The following is a 20160-nucleotide window of genomic DNA, read 5'->3' as shown; positions in this document are numbered from 1 at the left end:
TAATGGGCCACATCCTCCCAAGCTACCAGGCTGCTTAGTTTGTGAAAGAGGTAATTAGAGCATGAATTTGCATGTAATGATCTTCTCAGTGTATTGGAATTAGTTGCCATGATGGTTTATTTTAGCTTGGCAAAATTACTTGGATCTGGTTTCACAAAAAACTCTTGTTTATTATCAAGACCAGCATAAATAATTGCTACGGGAGGGTGGGGGGCAAACCACTGTGCACCTCTCTCTTTCACTGATAAAGAGGGCTGACCTTATGAGTTTTCTTTGTGTAAAACTTTTACACAGAGTAAGACAGATTTATTCCAGGTTTTGGTGCCTTTTGGGGGTTGCATTCAGCTCCCACAAAACTGAGTTAGTTCAATGTCTGCATTGCTCTGCTGGAGGGCAGTTATCCCAACCCTGTACCTTGGCTAGAGGAGATCAGAGCTTCTGGCTCAGAAAGACAGGGGAGTGAGGATCTCCTGAGAGCAGGAAGGCCCAGTGGCTTGCTCAGCACACCAGGTGACAACCCCAGGTAATTCGATCCACCACAGCAGACAAAAAGAAAACTGTCATAAGAGCAATTTTCATCCAGTCATTTCCTTACTTTTGAGTTCTCAATTTTGATGCCTTAAAATTTTAATAAATTTTCTTGTATATAAATTGTACCTGTTTTATTAAAAAGCAAACAAACCCCATCATGTGGAATCAGACTCCCACATGTCATCAACAGTTTTGCAGTCTTTAACCACAGTATTGTATTACATCTGTTACTTAATACTAGCAGTAGTGGTCAGTTATCCTTTGCAGAGACCCGCCATTAAAGAACATCCGGAAAATGAGGACATTTTGCCAGTGGTTTTCATAACTATTTGTTGCCAGGAAAATAATGCTGGAACTCAAGATTTCTGTATTTATGCACAGTTTCTGAAGAGTGACTCCTGGATACTTGCCAAAAAAAATTTCAGCTTGCACAGTATCACCAAGTACAGAGTACAAATACAGGTTGAACCATTCTAGTCCAGCACTCTCTCATCTGGCAACACTCATAATCCAGCACGATTTTACTTAGCCAAATTATCATGGATTTGGCCAAATTTCCCACAGTTCCACAAAGTCTGTTTACAGTCACCAGTCCTCTCAGTGTTCTGTAATATTATTTTACTTGTAATTTACCCCTAAATGTCTTTTAATAGCCCAGTAAGCAGTGGACGGGTTGGTAGTGCTGCTAGAAAATACTACCCTTCCTGTGGTCCAGCAAATTCTGTCATTTGGCACTAGTCAGTCCTGAGGGTGCTGGATTAGAGAGGTTCAGCCTGTATAATAAGGGCTAAATTCAGCCTACAGAATCTTTATTTGGTAAAGATGATGAGGGGAAAAAAACAGCTTGACTCTCAGAAATTCCGCTGAGTTTGCAGTGCTGACAGATGAAATGAACTTTACCTATTTTAAGAGGGTCAGGCCAGCAGACCCCAGGTGGAAAGCAGCTCAGCACCCAGCTAGGGGAAGAGCAAAAAGAGTTAATTAAACTCCAGGTGGAGACAATAGGGTGTGGCAACAGGCAATCAATTAATGAGAGCCAGCTGATTCAACTGCCAGCAGGCTTAAAAGCAGCCAAGACAAATAGGGAGGCGGAGAGCATGTGGAGGAGTTTGGAGAGCTGTTGTGAGGAGCTGAGTACCCACTGGTAAGGGAGCTGGGGAGGGGGAAGTGGTTGGGATTCCCTCCTCTCCTCCCCCCCCGCCCCCGCCAGCCAAGCTACTAGCCCTGGCTGGGACTAGAGTAGGGAAGACCACCCAACTGACCAGGACAGTAGAGGGAGCTGCAGCCTAGACCCTACAGTCTAGGACAGAAGCAAGGGAGCACCTTGCTACACTGTACATTAAGCACCTTTGATATGGAAATCACTGAGACAGCATAGGAGCATGTTACCTCTATTTTAGAGAGGTAAAAAAGGCCTAATTTCCAAACCCTTAAATGAATATTGGATCAGTGACTTGGCTGAATTACCTTACAATTTAAAAAAAAAGATTGAAAACTTGTAATGACTAAGTAGAGAGTAGTGCAGGTTCAACCTCTATGGTCCAGCGGATTTTCATAGTCTAGCACTGTTTATGGTCTGGTATTCCCATGGGTGCTCCCCAGCTGGAGCACTCTCAGGTAAAAGCTGGGCCCTGATGTCAGCAACTCCTCCACTGCCCTCCCATTGCTTCCAGAGCAGTACAAACAGCTCATTTGCTGTACTCAGGCTCAGAGAGGCAGAAAGGCCAGGAAGCACTTTGGGGAAAAGGTAGGGTAGCTGCAGAGCCCTTTAGCCTGGGGGCCAAGAGTGCAGCCCAACTGCTGAAGCATTCAAAGTGCACCTATGGGGCTGTGCTCCTGGGACTCCACAGCCACCCTGTGCCTTGCCCTGGAAGGAAGAGATTAGAGGGAACATTTCCAGTTAGGTCCCAAGAGTCCCAGACCAGAGAGGTACAACCTGCAGAATGTAGCTGAGTTAAAAATCAAAGTGAAGTTAAAATCTAGTCACATTGTTGTTTATGGTAAGATAACTGCTTTAATATGAGAACAACACTATTTGGAGATGCAAAGGGCACGGGAGCCGACAGTAAACTTCTTAATATATGTTCATTTATTTGTGTGTGCTAAAGGATTACAAAAGGTTAATTCAAGCAGATAATAGCAGCACATAAGCAAGAAAGGCAACCTCATGTTCAGATAGCCTAACTCCAGATATTTACAAGACAATGCTGATGTTCACTGCCTTGAAGTTTTGCCTCTGACCATTTTGAGTTCAACTATCTTGCTGGTAGATAATTTATTTTGCTTGAAACCCCTTTCCCCATGATTTGTACCGATTACTGTGATTAGATTTTTTTTTTTCAAAACAAAAATATATTTGATTAAATATATTTTGTTTATTTCAGATCGCTGTATTTTGGTCATAGCACACAAAACAGCCAAACCCCATTGACCTGCTGAGTAATTATGATAGGTACACAGGGTACTATAGCCCAGAGCCTGGTATAAGAGTGAAAGAATCACAGGTTTCCACTCTGAAAGGAGAAGATGCCAGTCCATTAACTGTATGGGTGCACTTGAAGAGATCAGAGAGGTTTTAAAAAAAAACGGTACAGCTAGCCCTGAATCATGAGAAATGTAAAGAAAATATTTTTGCTTAAACTTTAAATGAAAAAATCAAGACAAGTTAATATACAACTCAGCCTGTAGGACTGAGGATTCCTGGAAACAGTAATAAAGATTAGGTATTCCTTCATAATATGTCTAGAAAACTGAAGCCTCAAGGTCAGTGCCAAAACCAGGCACCATTCAGGACGAAGCAATGTATTACTGACAACAGTAGTGACACATTGCCAAGTGTTTTTACAAAAACTATGGGAACTACTGGGCTGTGTCTACACTACATTCCTCTTTTGAAAGAGGAATGCAAATGAGAGAAATCAAAAATGCAAATGAAGCACTGATTTACAAAATCTCAAGCAGTGTAGAGGGGATTCTTTCAGAAAAGAAAAATCCTTCTTCAAAAGGATGCTTATTCCTGGAAAAAATGAGGTTTACAGGGTTCTTTCGAAAAAGAGATTCCCCTCTGCCCCCGGAAAGAACTCACCTATACTGGAGTTTTTTCTGAAAAAAAATCTCATCTGAAAAAGCAATCAGATGACATTATACAAATGAAGCGCAAGAGTTGTCAGTTGGCATTTCATTTGCATTTTCAATTTCCCTCATTTTCATTCGTCTTTTGAAAGAGGAACGTAGCGTAGATGCTGCCCTGGAAAAGGAAAAAGCATCATGTTTGCCAGAAACAGATCACTGAGCTCATGTCTCCCCAGTGCTTTGGTACTCAACTGCCAGCTAAACTACAACATCACTAAGTTTGAGGGGTTTCAAAGTGTTCTGTCCTAAATTACATTGACCTCAAATAAGAGACCAGTTGCTCACATGGAAATGAAAAACAAGGAGGTCCTATTCAAATCTAAAGAGCATGCTTCACGATGATACTAGTAAGTTTTGTTGTGTGTGGTTATACAACAGTCACTCATAGGCAGGTAAGGGGACAAAAAATACTAAGGAAGGCCACAGAAAAAGTGCGAAAGGTAAGAACCAGAAGTAGTCAAAACTTAAGTAATTTTAAAAATTTGAAATAAATGAACAGACGCCACAAATAAAAATTATTCAAAACAAGAGGGAAATAAAAAGTAATGATTACTTCAACAATATGTTTTAAACTTCTGCAGGCTAAGAATAACTACTCCATCTTCAAAAAGAAAGTTCTAAAAAGTTTAAAAACTGCTAGCATTTTTCAAACAAACACTCCGTTAAGTTGGAGAATTAAATGCACAGCAGTTATCTCGGGCAAAAAAGTTGGAAAACACTAATGGGCTTTGCTTGTTTTTCTAAAGCCACTGAGGGGCATTTTAGTGAAAGTAAAGTTAAGGTGCCCTAGACAAGTTTAACCTCCATTCCCCAATATTTATCACTTCAGATTCAAATACTTAAATTCTAAGATCTCAATACTTCTGAAAGTCAGGCAACTTATTTAAATGGCTAAGTAATCATTTAGCTATCTAATTTTAAGCTCCTATTTTGTTCTCTGCTGTGTCTACATACTATTGTAATACATTAAGTTACTTTTTAAAGGTTGTTTACAGGGTAGCCTGTATTAGAGATGATGCAACAAAACATGCCTGCAATAATACGGGTTGAACTTTTCTTGTCCGGCACTCTTGGGACCTAACAAGTACTGAAGACCATTTGCTGGACCATGGGAAGTCAATATTGTCTAGCAGCATTACTACTGCCTCCACGGCTTACTGGGCTCAGACACTGAGAAGTTAATTACAGCTAAATAACAGTACAGAACACTGAGAGCCAGGACTAGTGACTGTAAAACTATGGGGCCATGAGAAACTTGGCCACACTCATGATAAATGGTCATCCGGATAACTAAAATCATACCAGATTATGGATGCTGCCAGCCAAGAGAAGTTCAATATGTATTACAGAACACATAAGGAGTCAACTCTTTTGTATCATGTACAAAACAGTATGTACATCAGCTAAGAATTTATACCAAACTCTGTTACCAGAGTGAGTTCGTGGTACATAGCAGTTAAACACATTTGTCTTCTAAATACATTTCCAAATATGCCTCTTCTTTTGAAAGGACCCATATTTGGAATGATGAAATTATTTCTAACAGCAATTTCTGAAAACAGCAAGCACAATATTTAACTGAAGAATCTTATATTACAAATGCTATTGTAGTCTCTTAATTTGTCATTTTGTACTTTTGTTTATTAATGGATTATGGTAAAGTCTCAAAATAAGAAAAAGAGAAAAATACACAGAAGGCCAATCTAAGAATTCAGTGATTCTGCAACCACAGAGTTACTTCATGTTCCAGGATAGTACTACCATATCTTACAGTTGTGGTAACTAACTAGAAACCGTGACAGTTTCCTGAGTCTGCAGTCAGCTTGAGAGGATAGATCTGGACAGTCAGAGTTCCCCATTCCAGTAAATCATGATCCCAGAAATTCTGTAGCAGCAGAATCTCCATCTCTTCCACATCCCAAGATCATCATTTCTGGGTAACTGCCCCTACACTCTTTTCCCTCAACCCTCAGTGCCACCCACTTGAATGATTTCCAGCTCCAAGCTCTCAAGCCTCTTGGGCAGAGATCTGCATTACATTCCCACATAACAAACATTTTTAATGCTGCACAGCATTCTGGATTTACACTGCAATGTCACTAGTCAGACTGCCTGAACAGGCCAGTGCCTTACTTTCTCTCCAAAAGCTATGACTGAAACCCTGCCTACAATAACAAGTTAGCATTATAAAGTATACAAAGAATTTAAAATCTGCATGCATGCTAGAAAGCAAAAGTTAGCCCCAACTTAAATCTAGGGCTCTGGTAGGTCTTAGTCCTAAAAGCACACAATTGGGTTATCTTCCCACAGTTATAACTTCATCCCTCTTAGGTCCAGAACGAACATACACTAGCCTCTCCAAGGAGGAGGTACCTCTCAGGGAGTGGATTTCAACATGGTTGAATTGTCTTAGTTACTATCCACAGTAGTTCTGGTCATGTGACCCAGAAAGGCATTGCACAAACATTAGAAAAGTTCTTGGAAAAGCTTCTTCCAGCCCTGCTAGAAGTATCAAAACAGTCATACATAAACTATTTGAAACAACGTATCCTAAAGATGAAACCTCATGCAGTAACATCTGTCAAATTTGTTAGTTTATTGCAGACAGGTGCCTGACAGTTTATCTGCCTCCTGCTCCCCAGTTTTCCCCATAATGCTGGGCTACAGTGTTGCCTCTCTATATGTGCTGGTACTAGGAAGGATGGGGATGCTGCTGCCACATTGCCCTGGCTTGAACTGGTTTCCATGACATGCCTCAGTGCACACAAAAATCACTCTGTCCATAGATGGAAAAAACTTAACAGGGAACACTGCCTGCCACCAGCAGCTCATGGACCAGTGGGAACCTCAGGGAGGCTCCCTGCCTTCCTCACCCCCACACACTGTTCAAAGCAGCTGAACGCTGTGACCATGCATTCTGTGAGCCATGAGCCCCTGTGGGCAGGCTTCACTTGCTGCCCCTGCCACTGGCATAATCTCACCATTTCCTTTGGCCAGAAACCAGCAGCTTGCAGTGCACAGAGCACATGGCCCTCAAAGATGGAAGGCAGGGAGCCTGTCTGAAGTCCCACAGGGCTGCTGTCTGGGAGCTGTCTAGGTAAGCAACTCCTGGCCAGAGCCTCCACCCCACCCCTTCGTTCCCTCCAACCTGCTTTGCTCCACCTCCTGTACCTCTGCCCCAGGTCACAACCCAAAACCTCTACAACCCCACTCCTGCACCCCAATCCCCTGGCCCAGGTCACACAACTCAAACCCCTGAACTCCTGTCCCACACCACAACATGCTCCAACACCCTGCACTCCATCCTATGCCCCTCCTCCAGGTCCAAATCCTCTCTTGCAGCTATACCCATATCCCCACACAGATCTTGTGCCCCAATCTCCCACCCCAGGTCACAACCATCTCCTTCACCCAAACTCTCCTCTGAACCCCATGCCCCCTTCTGCACCCCAGCCCCCTATCCTGAGCTCCCTTCTGCACCCAGCCTCCATACCAGACATTGCATCTCTTCCATTAATATAGAAGAGTTCAGGCTCCCAGCCACTTACCAAATTCTTGGAGTGCCCCCCCCCCAATCATAAATTATTGCCCAGCCCATCTTACAGGGTTTTCAGCTAGATGAAGGCTGGATGCGTACCCATAATAGAAAAGACTGTCCTCTGAACAATCTTTTAAAAGGCAGCAATATAGGCATGTAATTAGATAAAATGATACAATACTGGATCTGCAGTATAAGAGAGAGAATTAGTTAAAGCAAAATATAATTAAATTTGGAAATTAATAATTAGGTCAACTTACCAAAAAACCCTCAAAACTACTGTGATCAGGCCAACATAGCCTCTAGGGTTTAGGGAGATACCTGAATGGCAGAAAATTAGCCTACTATATAACTATATTTAGGATTGATGAACAAGATCTTTTTCCCCCAGAATGACCAATTTACAAGAAAAGCTTTTTAGACAGATCTATGAATTAAGTTCAAAGCGTGCAGGAGAGTTTGCCAGAATATATTCTCAAAACATTTTGTATACTGAAACACTGAAGAGTGGCAAACAGCTACTTCACATCTAATAAAAAAGCTGTGGAGCTTGATTAATCTATGCAATGATATAATGCAGCCATCCTCCTAAACGATCATAAAGAATGTCGAGACAGTATAAAAATAAAACAATTAGAAACACCATTTACAAGTTATATTTCTGAAAAACAGGGCTAGCATACCATGTTAAATATCTATTTAGGAAGGGATTGCTGTATTTATCTTAAATATGGAAACAATACGTGGGGACATTTTGGTTTCATTATCTGAAATACATCTTGAAATCAGTGTTGAATAATAATCAAAAGATGGGCTGCTGTGACAGTACATATAAGAGAGCTGTCAAATCTCACTACCTATCTGTATGACCTGACCTCACAGGTTTTTAAATCTACCTACTTTCCACTTTAAAAGTGCAGACTTCCTGGTCCTCTCTTTTGAGCACGCTGCACAATTCTGCTCTTCCCTAATCTAATCATCAGCTCTTTTCATGTCTTCCCATATTTCCCAGCCTTGATGCCAATCTTGACATTGTTCATCCATGTCAACTGTTATCACTATGCCTTCTTCCATGCCTCCCCCTAAGCATTGTCCACAAAAACCACTATTATTTCACATTCAATTATCCCACTGACATGCTCCTAAAACATCCTTTTGTTTTACTGAGAATGAAAAAGGTGTTTAGTAAGAAACTTATTACTCAAAAGTAAAGAGTCAGCATAAAAACTTCAAAACACCTGAAGTGAGAGAGAGACATGAAAGACCAACTTCAGTCACAGCCTACAAGAATCAAGCTGAGAGGCAACTGAATAAATCACAATTTTAGTGATTAAGGACATGATCTTCTTTTGTTATATGTAATCTTCACCTCACACATGAATCACCCTTTTCTTCTAGTCTGTCTTTTCAGGAAGTCCCCACTGGAAGCCCTTTTTGGAACACAATGTGCCATATTTTAGGTTTGTACAACAGATAGTGGATTATACCAGAAAAAGATACATGATTAATACAGTGCAGACCAAGTCCACAGGCTATACATACATATTGAAAGCTTTGGATGATTGTATGAAATCAAACAGTAAAAAATAAATAAATAAAATTGCTCTAGCAGATTGATGATGAAGGCAGAGCACCAGAAACCCCCAAAACCTGTTGTTTGCAGTTTGTGGGCTATACACTTGTATCCTACAATAAGACAGAGCACTGGCCTCTCTCTCCAGTTAAGGAGAAACCTTTGGGTTTCTGCTTTACTTCTCAATACCATCAAGTCAAACACTTCAGCTGCTCCTTCCCAGGTAACCTGAGGTTTTCTGCAGTTGCATCCAGTGTTCCCTCTAATTTTTTCCATCCACAGGAGCAGTAGATTTTCTCACATGCACTGAGACATGCGTGGCTGTGCACCACCAATAGAAAAGTATGCTGCCAGTGGGTGGGCGCTCTGCTAATCAGCTGGGCAGCACCTGAATCTCTCTTTGGCAGCCACCCAAGTCCTTAGCTTACAGGGAACACTGGTTGCATTTATTCCCAACAGGTTCCCTCCTCCACCACTGACTGCCAAGGAGCCAACCTGCTTCCTGCAGCTTTCCTTCCTCAACTGAGACCTTAGCGCCTTTACCAGAAGCCAAGTAAGTGCTTGTAAAACTGTTCTTCAGTTCATCTGTTCTTCACAGGGCTCTACCTCAGAACAGGGATGACTGGCCCCAGGTCCCATGCCTCTAATAGGCGCAGACTACCCTGTTACGATACCCTTTACTCAAAAGGTCTCAGAATGCCTTAACTATGTCTTAACAAGTCATCTGACTGGCAGAAAAACATTACCCACATTTTAAAGATGGGAAAACTAAGTCAGAGAGGTTAGGTGACCATCTCAAAGACTTAGAAATCTGGCTGCAGTCAGGATCAGCAACCAGTTCTACTTTCTCCTTGTTCCATACCTAGTCTATTAGATCGCACTGCCTCCTGTGAAAGGCAACAACTCAATGTACAAATTCCTATCAGAAACAAGGATGCTTACGTACTTCACAGCAGAGTTGCAAGGCAAGTGTTAAGCACTGAGTCCCACTGACAGAAAGCATTACGTGAGTGCTTACTGTTACTATGTTTGAAAATCCAGGAAAAAAGAATTTAGATGCTAATTAGAAAACGACAAAAATATTGGAAAGAATGAAAAAGCAAGTAATACTCCTAAGAACCGCAACTCTGCTCTTACATACTTGTGCACCTTCCTTCCAAATCAGATCTCTACCAAGCATCTTAGCTGGCTTAGATATTGAAAAAGGAAAAAAAAAACTATCGATACTTTGGTTGTTAAAAAACTGATGAGACCTACGTTTTGGCCACTCGCTAGCTGAGTCTTCAGCCCACACCACTACTTTACACAGGTGATGAATACAGAGTTTAGGATGTTAACAGCTTCAGAGAACCTGACCACTGAAGACGACAGTGGGAGGTTCAAGTGGTAAGGTTTCCAATGAATGTTTGCCATGAGAAAATTACATTAGTAAGGTAAGCTTGGAGCTAAATACAACAGTAGTGTATCTGAAGGAGAAGAGCAGAGAAAGTAACTTTGTTGCTTGATCAATAGAAAATGACCTGGTGAAGTCCCTGGTTACATATGTGGGATTTACATGGGTGATTGTGACACATCTGATGTAACAGTCAGGTATGGAAACCATACCCTGGAAGTTCCATTACACTTAACTGATTTTGTAGAAATGGAAAAAAAAAAAAAAATCCCACAGCACTTTAAACCATGTGGCTTCCAGTAAAGGTTTCCAGTAAACTAAACGAATTTCTAAACAAGCTTAAAAGTGATGACAACATTTTGGAAGCCAAAATTTTAATTAGTCAAGAAATTTTCTTCAACTATATTTTCTCTGTCCCAAACGGTGAGGCTACCTCCAATAAGCCAGCTATCTCAGGACTTTAAGTACATCCCTTGTTAGTGTGTGCTGGAGTACTCAAACCACAGCAAGGCCCCAACCTTTTCTTCAGAGACAAGTTCCCTGAATTCTTGCACTTACAACATGTAGCGCTGGTATTTCCTTTAAAAGGAAAGGGAGGTGTAACTCTCCCCCAAAATTTGGGCAACCAACACATATCATAATGGTACAGGTTGAATCTCTCTTGTCCACCATTCTCTGCTCTGGTAACACCCATGGTCCAGCATGATTTTAGTTTGCCAGATGTCCACTTACGGGTGTGGCCAAGTTTCCCATGGTCCCCTAAAGTTGAAGCCACCACCCCTGTCTCCTGGTGTTCTGTGCTGTTATTTAGCTCTAATTCATCCCAATTGTCTTCTAAGAGCCCAGTAAGCAGTGGAAGGATGGGTAATGCTGCTAGACAATAATGACCTCCTCTGGTTCAGCAAATTCTCTTTTTTTGCACCAGTTGGGCCCTGAGAGTGCCAGACTAGAGATGTTCAACCCATACATGCATTAGTAGTCAAGTATGGTCCATATCAGTGGAGTAGTATTCGTGTCAATGTCAGTGTTCAACTAATTAAATTCATGCATGCACATTTGCATAATCAAGCCTGTGCCACAGCTCATGCTTACTGTTAGGCCTTATTTACGCTACAAGATAGAACTGATGTTTAACACTGTCTGAGAAAATCATGTGCTATTATTGGATCCCCAGCATCACTGGATTTAAAGTGTAAACAGGCTGCCAAGGTACACAAGGGAACAGAACTAGGGAGGGAAAAGGAGAACCACAACACTTCACAAGAAAACTCAAATTCATTTACAGCATTACTGGGGAAGGAAAGGCGAAAGAAAGAGAATGGAGGCAGCCATCCTTGGCACTAATACTCTCACCATAATTAAGAACTAGTGGGTTCGCTTAATGCTAAATTCAACAGAAAGACTATTGAGGGAAACATTTTGAAAGTACTGAATTGAATTTTAGCTCTATGCCTCACACTGACTGGTGGGAAATCAAGGAAAATTATATGGCTGAAGTTACACATAACCATATAAATGCAGTGAATTGGCTAGTTTCCTGAGCTTTTTTAGAGTGCAAACCTAACTTGGCTAAAACCTGCTACCTTATGCATACGTTAGGTAGGCTGAAGTGACATAATGGGGATAACTATAGCTAAGGGGCATTGACCCTAGAGAAGATTATGCTTTAGTTACAGCATGCTTTCATTTAATCTGAAATGCTGCCTTGGAAACTGGATTGGCACAGTGAAACATTAACAAGCCATGAAAATTCATATCAGACTAATCCAGCTCTCCCCCATCTGCGGGTTAGGACCCCAAAATTGCTCCTAACTCCATTTAATGGGGTTACCAGGGCTGGCATGAGACTTGTTGGGGCCCAAGTCCCATCACACAGGGAACAGACAAAGTGCAATGATTTTCTAAAAGTGTAGTATTGTCCCACTGGTGGTCAAGGGATGAACAGCTAATTTGCAAAGCATGCTAGACATTATAATTCAGTACATATTGGAATATTCCAATATGTTAATGTGTAATGGTTAAAGATTTTGCTCTGAGCACTGTAATGACACTTTTCTACTCAATTCTGCTCCCTCTGTATGTTCTAAGTTTGCTTGCTTTGGTAACAAAAATATAGTTTTCCCCCCTTCATGCTTTAATTCCTGTTATTGCTGCTGAGCTATAAATTAGTGAAATAAATGAAACCCACTTCAGGTGGGGGGAGGGGGAAAAAGAATTTTTGTCTTCATTCACTTATGCTCAACCCCCTACGAGGGCAAACATTTCCCCCACAGAAATTACTAGTTACAGAACTAAAAGTACAACTTTCAGATTCAAAGCTGAATTTATAGGACTGACAGAAGGGCAGACATCTTGTATGTTGTGAAAGGAGAAAACTTGCTCTGAAAGTAAATGAGAAACAGAGTATCACAGCACCATTCTTAAAAGTTACTTTTCAAATTCAATCTGCACAAGCTTGTCACTGCTGCCCACCATTTCACATACGCCAAATGTTAAGCATATGGTTTTACAAAGTACTCCACTATGATAGGTGTTCTCAAAAAATGCCTACTTGCCTAGTCCTAAAACAGCTACAGCATCCTCTCCTGATCCCTCATGTGTTCCTTTTCGGTAATATCTCAATCTCTCAGGACAAAAGTTTTGGGATTCAATCAGCATAAGAACTGAGGCGCAACAGTCAAACACAGAAAGAGTCCCATTCAGTTACAGCACATGAAGGCAGAAAACTACATATTGAAAAAATGCAACTGTTTTTATACAAATGCAAGACATCTAACAACTAAGAAAGGGATAGTTGAATGCCTAGTATTAAATCAAGATATTGATATGACAGGCATTGGAAAAATTTGGTAGAGTATGGTAAATTCCAAACTATATAGTCATGAGAGAAGGTCATGCTGATAGGAAAGTGGCACCACCTGTGGGGGGAAAAAAAGCATAGCCAAATATAGTAAAAATCTTAAATGAATCAAACAGTACCACAAACCCTCTAGATAAAAATTCCACATTTGAAAAATAATATACAAAACAGAAATAAACTACCTTACTAGGATGGTGACATTCTCAGGAGATCAAAGAGGTTACAAACTTGGAAAACCCAATAATAATGGGGGATCTAAAATATCCTCATATTTAAACCATCTCCACTTCAGGATAGGGTGCAGAGATAAAATTTCTAGGCACCATTAATGATTGCTTCTTGGAGCAGCTACTTCTGGAACTCACAAGGGAGAGAATTCTTGATTTAGTCCTAAATGGTGTACAAGATCTGGTGCAAGGGTGAATATAGATCACTCAATCAGTCGTAGTGACCATTACAATGAAATTTAGCATCTCTGTAAGGGAAACACCAAAAAATAAAACAGTGCTGTAGCATTTAACTTCAAAAATGAGGAATCAAAAATTGAAAGCAACAGTCTCAAGAGTGATATGCTTGCAAAATGCATGGAAACTTTTTAAGAACACCACATCGGAGCCTCAGATTAAGTGTGTACCCAAAAAAGTACAAGTAAGAGAGGCCAAAAACTCTTTCAGGGCTAAACAGTAGTACAAAAGAGTAGTTAGTCAAAAAAAGAGCATAATTTAAAAAGTGGAACTCAATTCCTGCTGAGCAAAATAGAATGTTAAGTATACTTAGACAGGTCAGAAAAGAACGTGAAGAGTAACTAGCACAGGTGTAGCCAGCCTGCAGCTGTCAAGCCGCACACGACTCTTTGAGCAATGAAATGCAGTTCCTGCTCTGAGCTGTGGGCTGGGAGTCCTTATCACGGCTCTGCGCACATGCCCCAGCACCTAGAGGGAAAAGTGCATGGCAGCAGCTCTGGCAAGTCCCAGACATTGAGTTAGAGCAGACCAGGGAATGATGGACAGGACGTGCCTGGCTCTGGAAGAAGGGAGGGGGATAGGATTAGAGCTGGGGGTTCCTAGCTTTGTGAGAGGCGTGGGTGCAATGGGTGAGAGAAGGGGGGGGCGCTCTGGGGGGACGGGAGGGGCATTGAACCACACGTTATATCTAGATAAATGTATTAAAAATAAATCTAATACGTGGCTCTTTGTGCTCTATCCACTCCTATTTTGGCTCAATCTCTAACTGGTTGGCTAACATCGAACATCTATGCAGAAAGCCTACCAAGCAACCAATGGGGCCAGTGGACAATCAAGGTAAAAGAGCACTCAAGGAAGACAAGGTCATTAAAAAAATCTAAATGAATTTCTTATATTCATCTAAACTACCGAGGATGAGGAAAAGTCCCACATTCATTCTTTTCAAGTGACAAATCTGAGGAACTGTCACAGAGATGCATACGGTATATTGAAGAACAATCAATGCGGCTTTTAGAAAGGGAAATCATGCCTCACTAATCTATTAGAATTCTATGAGGTGGATCAACAAACAGGTAGACAAGAATAAGTCAGTGAATATAGCATATTTGGAGATTCATAATGTCTTTGACATGGTTCCTCACCAAAAGCTCTTAAGCAAAATAGGCAAACATGGGAAAACAGGGATAATTCTCTTGTAGATCAGTAACACCTTACAAAACAGGAAAGAAAGGGTTGGAACATGCACTTAATTTTTACAGTGGAGAGCGGTATATAGCAAGGTCCCCCCCCCCGCCCCCCCAAGGATATATACTGGTAACCCAATGATGTTCAATATATTCATAAATTATCTGGAAAACAGACAGACAGGGAGATGGCCACATTTGCAGATGACACAAAACTCAAAATTGCAGTCTGTTTAGAAGGAAGTTAAAAATTGCAAAGAGAGCTAAAAAAAAAACCTGTCTGCCTGGACAACAAAATGGCACATGAAATTCAATACTGATAAATGTGAAGTAATGCATATTAGAAAATATAAACCTAACTGTACATAAGAAATGGTGCAGTCCACTCAACAAAGAGATCTTGGAATCACTGTGGATAGGTCTCTGAAAACTTTCACTCAATGTGCCTCAACTGTCAAAAAAGTGACAAGAATGTTAAGAACCATTAAGAAAGGGTTACGACAGAAAATAATTCCAACGTATAAATCCATGGTACATCCACACCTTGACTATTTCATAAAATTCTAGCTGCCTTGTCTCAAAAATAGGTATTAAATTTGGAAAAAATACAGAGCAATAATAAAAATGATTAGGGATTGAAACAGCTTCCCTACAAAGAACTGTTCATCTGGAAAAGAAATAACAGAAATAGATATGATAGAAGTCTATGAAATCATTAACGGTGTAGAGAAAGCAAATAAGAACATTTTACTTATCCCTTGGTATAACACAGGAATCAGGTGTCACACAAGAACACTAACAGGCAGCAGGGTTAAAACAAACATCAAGGAAGTACTTACTGCTTCACACAAGGGATCTGACAGATTTGCTGAGCCCCTGAGCAAGGTGCCTCCATGCTCCTGGAAGTGGGAAGGCCTTGGGCAGAAGGGGTAGGGCTGGGGACAGCATGCCCTTAGCACTGCCCAGAGCATGCTGTGGACTCTATCACCCAATCAGTCTTCAGAGCCACCCAGAGTGTGCAGCACAGTGCTCTGACAGCAATTTAAAGGGCCTGGGACTCTAAACCACAGTTGCTGCTGTGATGGCAGCAGTGGCAATTGGGAGGCCCAGACCCTTTTGAATCAATGAATCCTGGAGCAAATGCTCCTTCTCCTCCTCTCCCCTGCCCCTCCATCAGCAGACCTGACTTCACACACCACACAATCAACCTGTGGTAGTCACTGCCAATGGATGTTGTGAAGGCCAAAATAGAACCATGTTCCAAAAAAAACTAGATGAGTTCATGGAGAACAGACACAGGAACAGCTATTAGCCAAGATGGTTAGTTATGTCATCCATGCTCTGGCTGTCTCTAAAATTCTGATCAATAGAAGCTGCAACTGGATGAGCCTGTTCATTCCCTCTGAAGCACCTGGAAGGTTGGACACTAAGCTAAATGGAGCATTGGCCTGGTCCAGTATGACCATTCTTAAGAAATTGTGGCTCTGTGCAAGTGTGTAGTTTCTCAGTGGGGCATAACAGTGGTTTAGCTACTCAGCTTCCTCCTCAATTGCATTCCGATTCAGGGAAGCCGCATAAATGTGTGTTAGAAGCCATCTAAGCCAGGGGAACGCAAAGTGGGGAGGGTGGGGGCAGGCCCCCTCAGAGGCAATGAAAATTTCATAAGGGGAGCACAGCATGGTTTGCTGCTGGGTCTCAGGCTCTTCCACCTCTTAAAAATGTTGAAGCGTATTACTGATTTTATGTATGTGTATTCATATCTATATATCAATAACTTTCTCACATTCTATGTTCTTATTTTCTTATACATGCCAAAAGGGCTTTTTCCCTCCTATGAGCATAACCAAAATTTCCATTTGTCTGGATTATATTTAATCCAAGTGGTGGAGGCTGTTAATTACAGGGTTCCGCAGGGGTCTGTTTTAGGACCAGTTCTGTTCAATATCTTCATTAACAATTTAGATATTGACATAGAAAGTACACTTATTAAGTTTGCAGATGATACCAAGCTGGGAGGGGTTGCAACTTCTTTGGAGGATAGGGTCATAATTCAAAAGGATCTGGATAAACTGGAGAAATGGGCTGAGGTAAACAGGATGAAGTTTAATAAGGACAAATGCAAAGTGCTCCACTTAGGAAGGAACAATCAGTGTCACACATACAGAATGGGAAAGGACTGCCTAGGAATGAGTACAGCAGAAAGGGATCTAGGGGTTATAGTGGACCACAAGCTAAATATGAGTCAACAGTGTGATGCTGTTGCAAAAAAAGCAAACATGATTCTAGGATGCATTAACAGTTGTGTTGTGAACAAGACACGAGAAGTCATTCTCCTGCTCTACTCTGCGCTGGTTAGGCCTCAGCTGGAGTATTGTGTCCAGTTCTGGGCACCGCAGTTCAGGAAGGATGTGGAGAAATTGGAGAGGGTCCAGAGGAGAGCAACGAGAATGATCAAAGGTCTAGAGAACATGGCCTATGAAGAAAGGCTGAAAGAATTGGGCTTGTTTAGTTTGGAAAAGAGAAGACTGAAGGGGGACATGATAGCAGTTTTCAGGTATCTAAAAGGGTGTCATAAGGCAGAGGGAGGGAACTTGTTCTTCCTTGCCTCTGAGGATAGAACAAGAGGCAATGGACTTAAATTGCAGCAGGGGAGGTTCAGGTTGGACATTAGGAAAAAGTTCCTAACTGTCAGGGTGATCAAACACTGGAACAAATTGCCAAGGGAGGTGGTAGAATCTCCATCACTGGAGATATTTAAGAAGAAGAGGCTAGATGGATGGCTTTCAGGGATGGTCTAGAAAGTGCTTGGTCCTGCCATGAGGGCAGGGGGCTGGACTCGATGGCCTCTCGAGGTCCCTTCCAGTCCTACTCTTCTATGATTCTATGAAAACATACTGATTGTGACTTGGCCCTACTCCTATCTGAAGTTTAGGAGATTCAAATTAATCATTCAAATATTCTGATGATCCTTAGTGCAACTGATGATCTCCTTGGTCCTGCAACTTTTAATACTAAAATAGCATGTCACCAGAAAACGCTATTAATGTGACAACCCCAAAACAAATGTATTTAAAACTATGCTTCAATAAACAATCAAATTAAGATACTGTAAAAACTATTAAAACAGATTAACAAATGTAGATGTTAAGGTTACTATCTGAAGTACCAGCAAAAGCACACTGCTAACAAAATAACTGAAGTACAGATATAGTTATTAACACCTAATATACTTTCAGCAATAACTTTTCTTGCTACAAGTTTTAAACTTGTTGCATGTGCTTCCACTTCCTGCTTTGTCAGAAGCCTCAATTTCACACATCAAAAGCGAGCACAAAAAATACTACCACCACCATGTTCACAATCCATATTTCTAGCACCTCAAGAGTCTACAAGCAAAAGTAGCATTCCATTGTAAAAATTTAATGAAGAAGAAGATATAGACACCCAACACTGGGGCACGCTAGTGAGAGTCAAACATTCAGATAAAACTGCTCCATCTGTTAGCTTAATATCGTACTAGAACTCTCTTTGTTACTGTGTTCTTGATTACTCAGAACAAGAAATATCTACCGTTTTCAGAATTGCTTATTATGAACTATTAAAAGTCTTCTCCACTAAAAGCACATCAAAAAGAAACCTGATGCTTATATTACTGTTTTACTATATTGTTACACTAAACAAAAGCTCACTTGTTTCATTATTAGTGCTTTATCTCTAATGTTTAAATAACAAGGATTTGTAAACTTGATAAAACTTAACTAAGTTTTTTTTTTTAAAAATGATAAGTTTATTCTTTATTCAAACTATGCTATTTTGAGCTGCAGAATCAATACGGCATGCATCTGGTTACTTTGTTAATACAAAGGCCAGTTGACCACTTACTTTTGCTAATCAAGCGTGACTGACACTTATATTTAAATGAAATAGCTTTCCCATGGTCTTAAAATATGAAAATTACATGTATAAAAAGAAAAGAAAGAAAAAGAAAAAGGATTACCCACTCACAATCATTAGAGGTTCATAAACACTTCATCATGGAAAAGTTTTGAGGAAGAAAAACAACGTGGCTTGGTGTGAAGTCTTTCAAATAAAAATTAATATGCTGAACAACTGTGTATACTAAATCACATTTTGATGCATATACTAAATGTATACTACATTAGTGTACAATAACGTACACTAAATTACATTTCGATGGTGAAAAAAGCTACAGCTTCCCTCAAGGTGAACGAGATTGACGCTCATGTAGAATTTTTAAATCTTAGTTAATAATACATAGACATGCACATTACCTTTAGCACGGGGAAAAATTTAAGCAGCAGAGGGAGTCTCTAGCTGGAATCCATTAAAGAGTATTTCACAAGAACTTAAATGTAAAGGAGAATCAATAGAAAACAACACAAGTTTGCACTTGCTTCTCTTGCCTGTGTATTTTAATTTCCCTTCCACCTCCTGAAGAGCGTTAGAAAGACGATCCGCTTACCAGATTGAATATCGTTTCTACAATATCCCTGTTGGATACTTCGCCAACTTCCACCAGTCCCGTCAACACTGCAAATTTCATCCTGATGCCTCGGATAGGGACTCCTGGGTTCAAGGGCTGCAGCGCATTCCCCGCTTCACTGGCACTTGCTCCTTTCCCTTTCCCTCCTCCTCCTCCTCCTCCACCATCACCTGTTGGCTGAAGAACCTGTTTGCCTTCACTAGCCATAGCCAGCTAACTTCAGGTTACCGCGAGCTGAGACGCCCGAGGCGCCGCCGCCGCCGCAGCCAATGAGGAGCGCGTTCAGGGCAGGCAAGGTGGCTGGTCTCTCCCCGGCTCCAACTCGCGAACAAGCCCAGGCACCGCGGGGAGCGCTGCGAACTTCTCCCGCCGCCGCCCTGAAAGGCAAACCACGGCCGGGCTGAACCCCGCCGCCAGTAACCCACGGCCCCCGCCTCCTCCCGCACACCGGGGCGGCGGCTGCCCGGCTCCACTTGCCTCGTCCCGGCCCGCCACCGCCGCCTGCTTCGGCCCGGGGGGGGTGGGGAGGGGGAGAGCAGGGGCCGGGCCGCGCGCAGGTGCGCCGCCGAGCCCCCCCCGGGCAGGAAGTTGAGACTCACCCAGCGCCGCTCCCCGCCTCTCCTGCAACAACGCCGCCGCCGCCGGAGGGAGGGAGGGAGCCGGGTTGCCCGGCCCTAGCGGAGACGCGCCCGCCGCTCAGGCAGCGCCCAGGAGCCTGAAGTTGCCGCCGCCTCAGTCCGCGGAGCCGCTACCCGCTCGCTGCCGCCATGACAGCGCTAAGCCCCCGGAGAGCGGCCAGCCAAGCAGCCGTGCGCCTGCGCGGCCAGCAGCGGGAGGGGAGGGGCGGGGCGCGGCGCGGCGCGGCGCTGGGGGCTGGAGCCGGCGGGGTTCCGCAGCGGCGCGAGGCCAGGTGTGCGCAGGTGAGCGGCGCGCGCTCCGGCCGCGGCGGAGGCGGCTACCGGGACAGGAAGCTGCGGCGCA

At 42.3% G+C, this 20160-nt stretch overlaps 1 protein-coding gene across 8 annotated transcripts in view; it reads right to left on the bottom strand.

The window, feature by feature from the left end:
• The window catches only part of LRBA (LPS responsive beige-like anchor protein), a 657226-nt gene extending 637297 nt beyond the window's left edge, over positions 1 to 19929 (bottom strand). For all 8 annotated transcript variants that reach the window (XM_074993191.1, XM_074993193.1, XM_074993194.1 and 5 more), the window contains exons 1-2: positions 19779 to 19929; positions 19159 to 19556 (exon numbers count right to left, since the gene is read on the bottom strand). In XM_074993191.1, coding sequence (XP_074849292.1) covers positions 19159 to 19386 — 228 coding nt within the window. In that variant the 5' untranslated portion in view covers positions 19387 to 19556; positions 19779 to 19929. The remainder of the gene's footprint in view (positions 1 to 19158; positions 19557 to 19778) is intronic.
• Positions 19930 to 20160: the final 231 nt, after the last annotated feature.

This window comes from Carettochelys insculpta, chromosome 4 (genome assembly GCF_033958435.1).
Source record: "Carettochelys insculpta isolate YL-2023 chromosome 4, ASM3395843v1, whole genome shotgun sequence".
Lineage (NCBI taxonomy): Eukaryota > Metazoa > Chordata > Testudines > Carettochelyidae > Carettochelys > Carettochelys insculpta.
The sequence above is the reverse complement of the archived record's forward strand: the minus strand, read 5'-3'. Positions and strand labels throughout refer to the sequence as shown.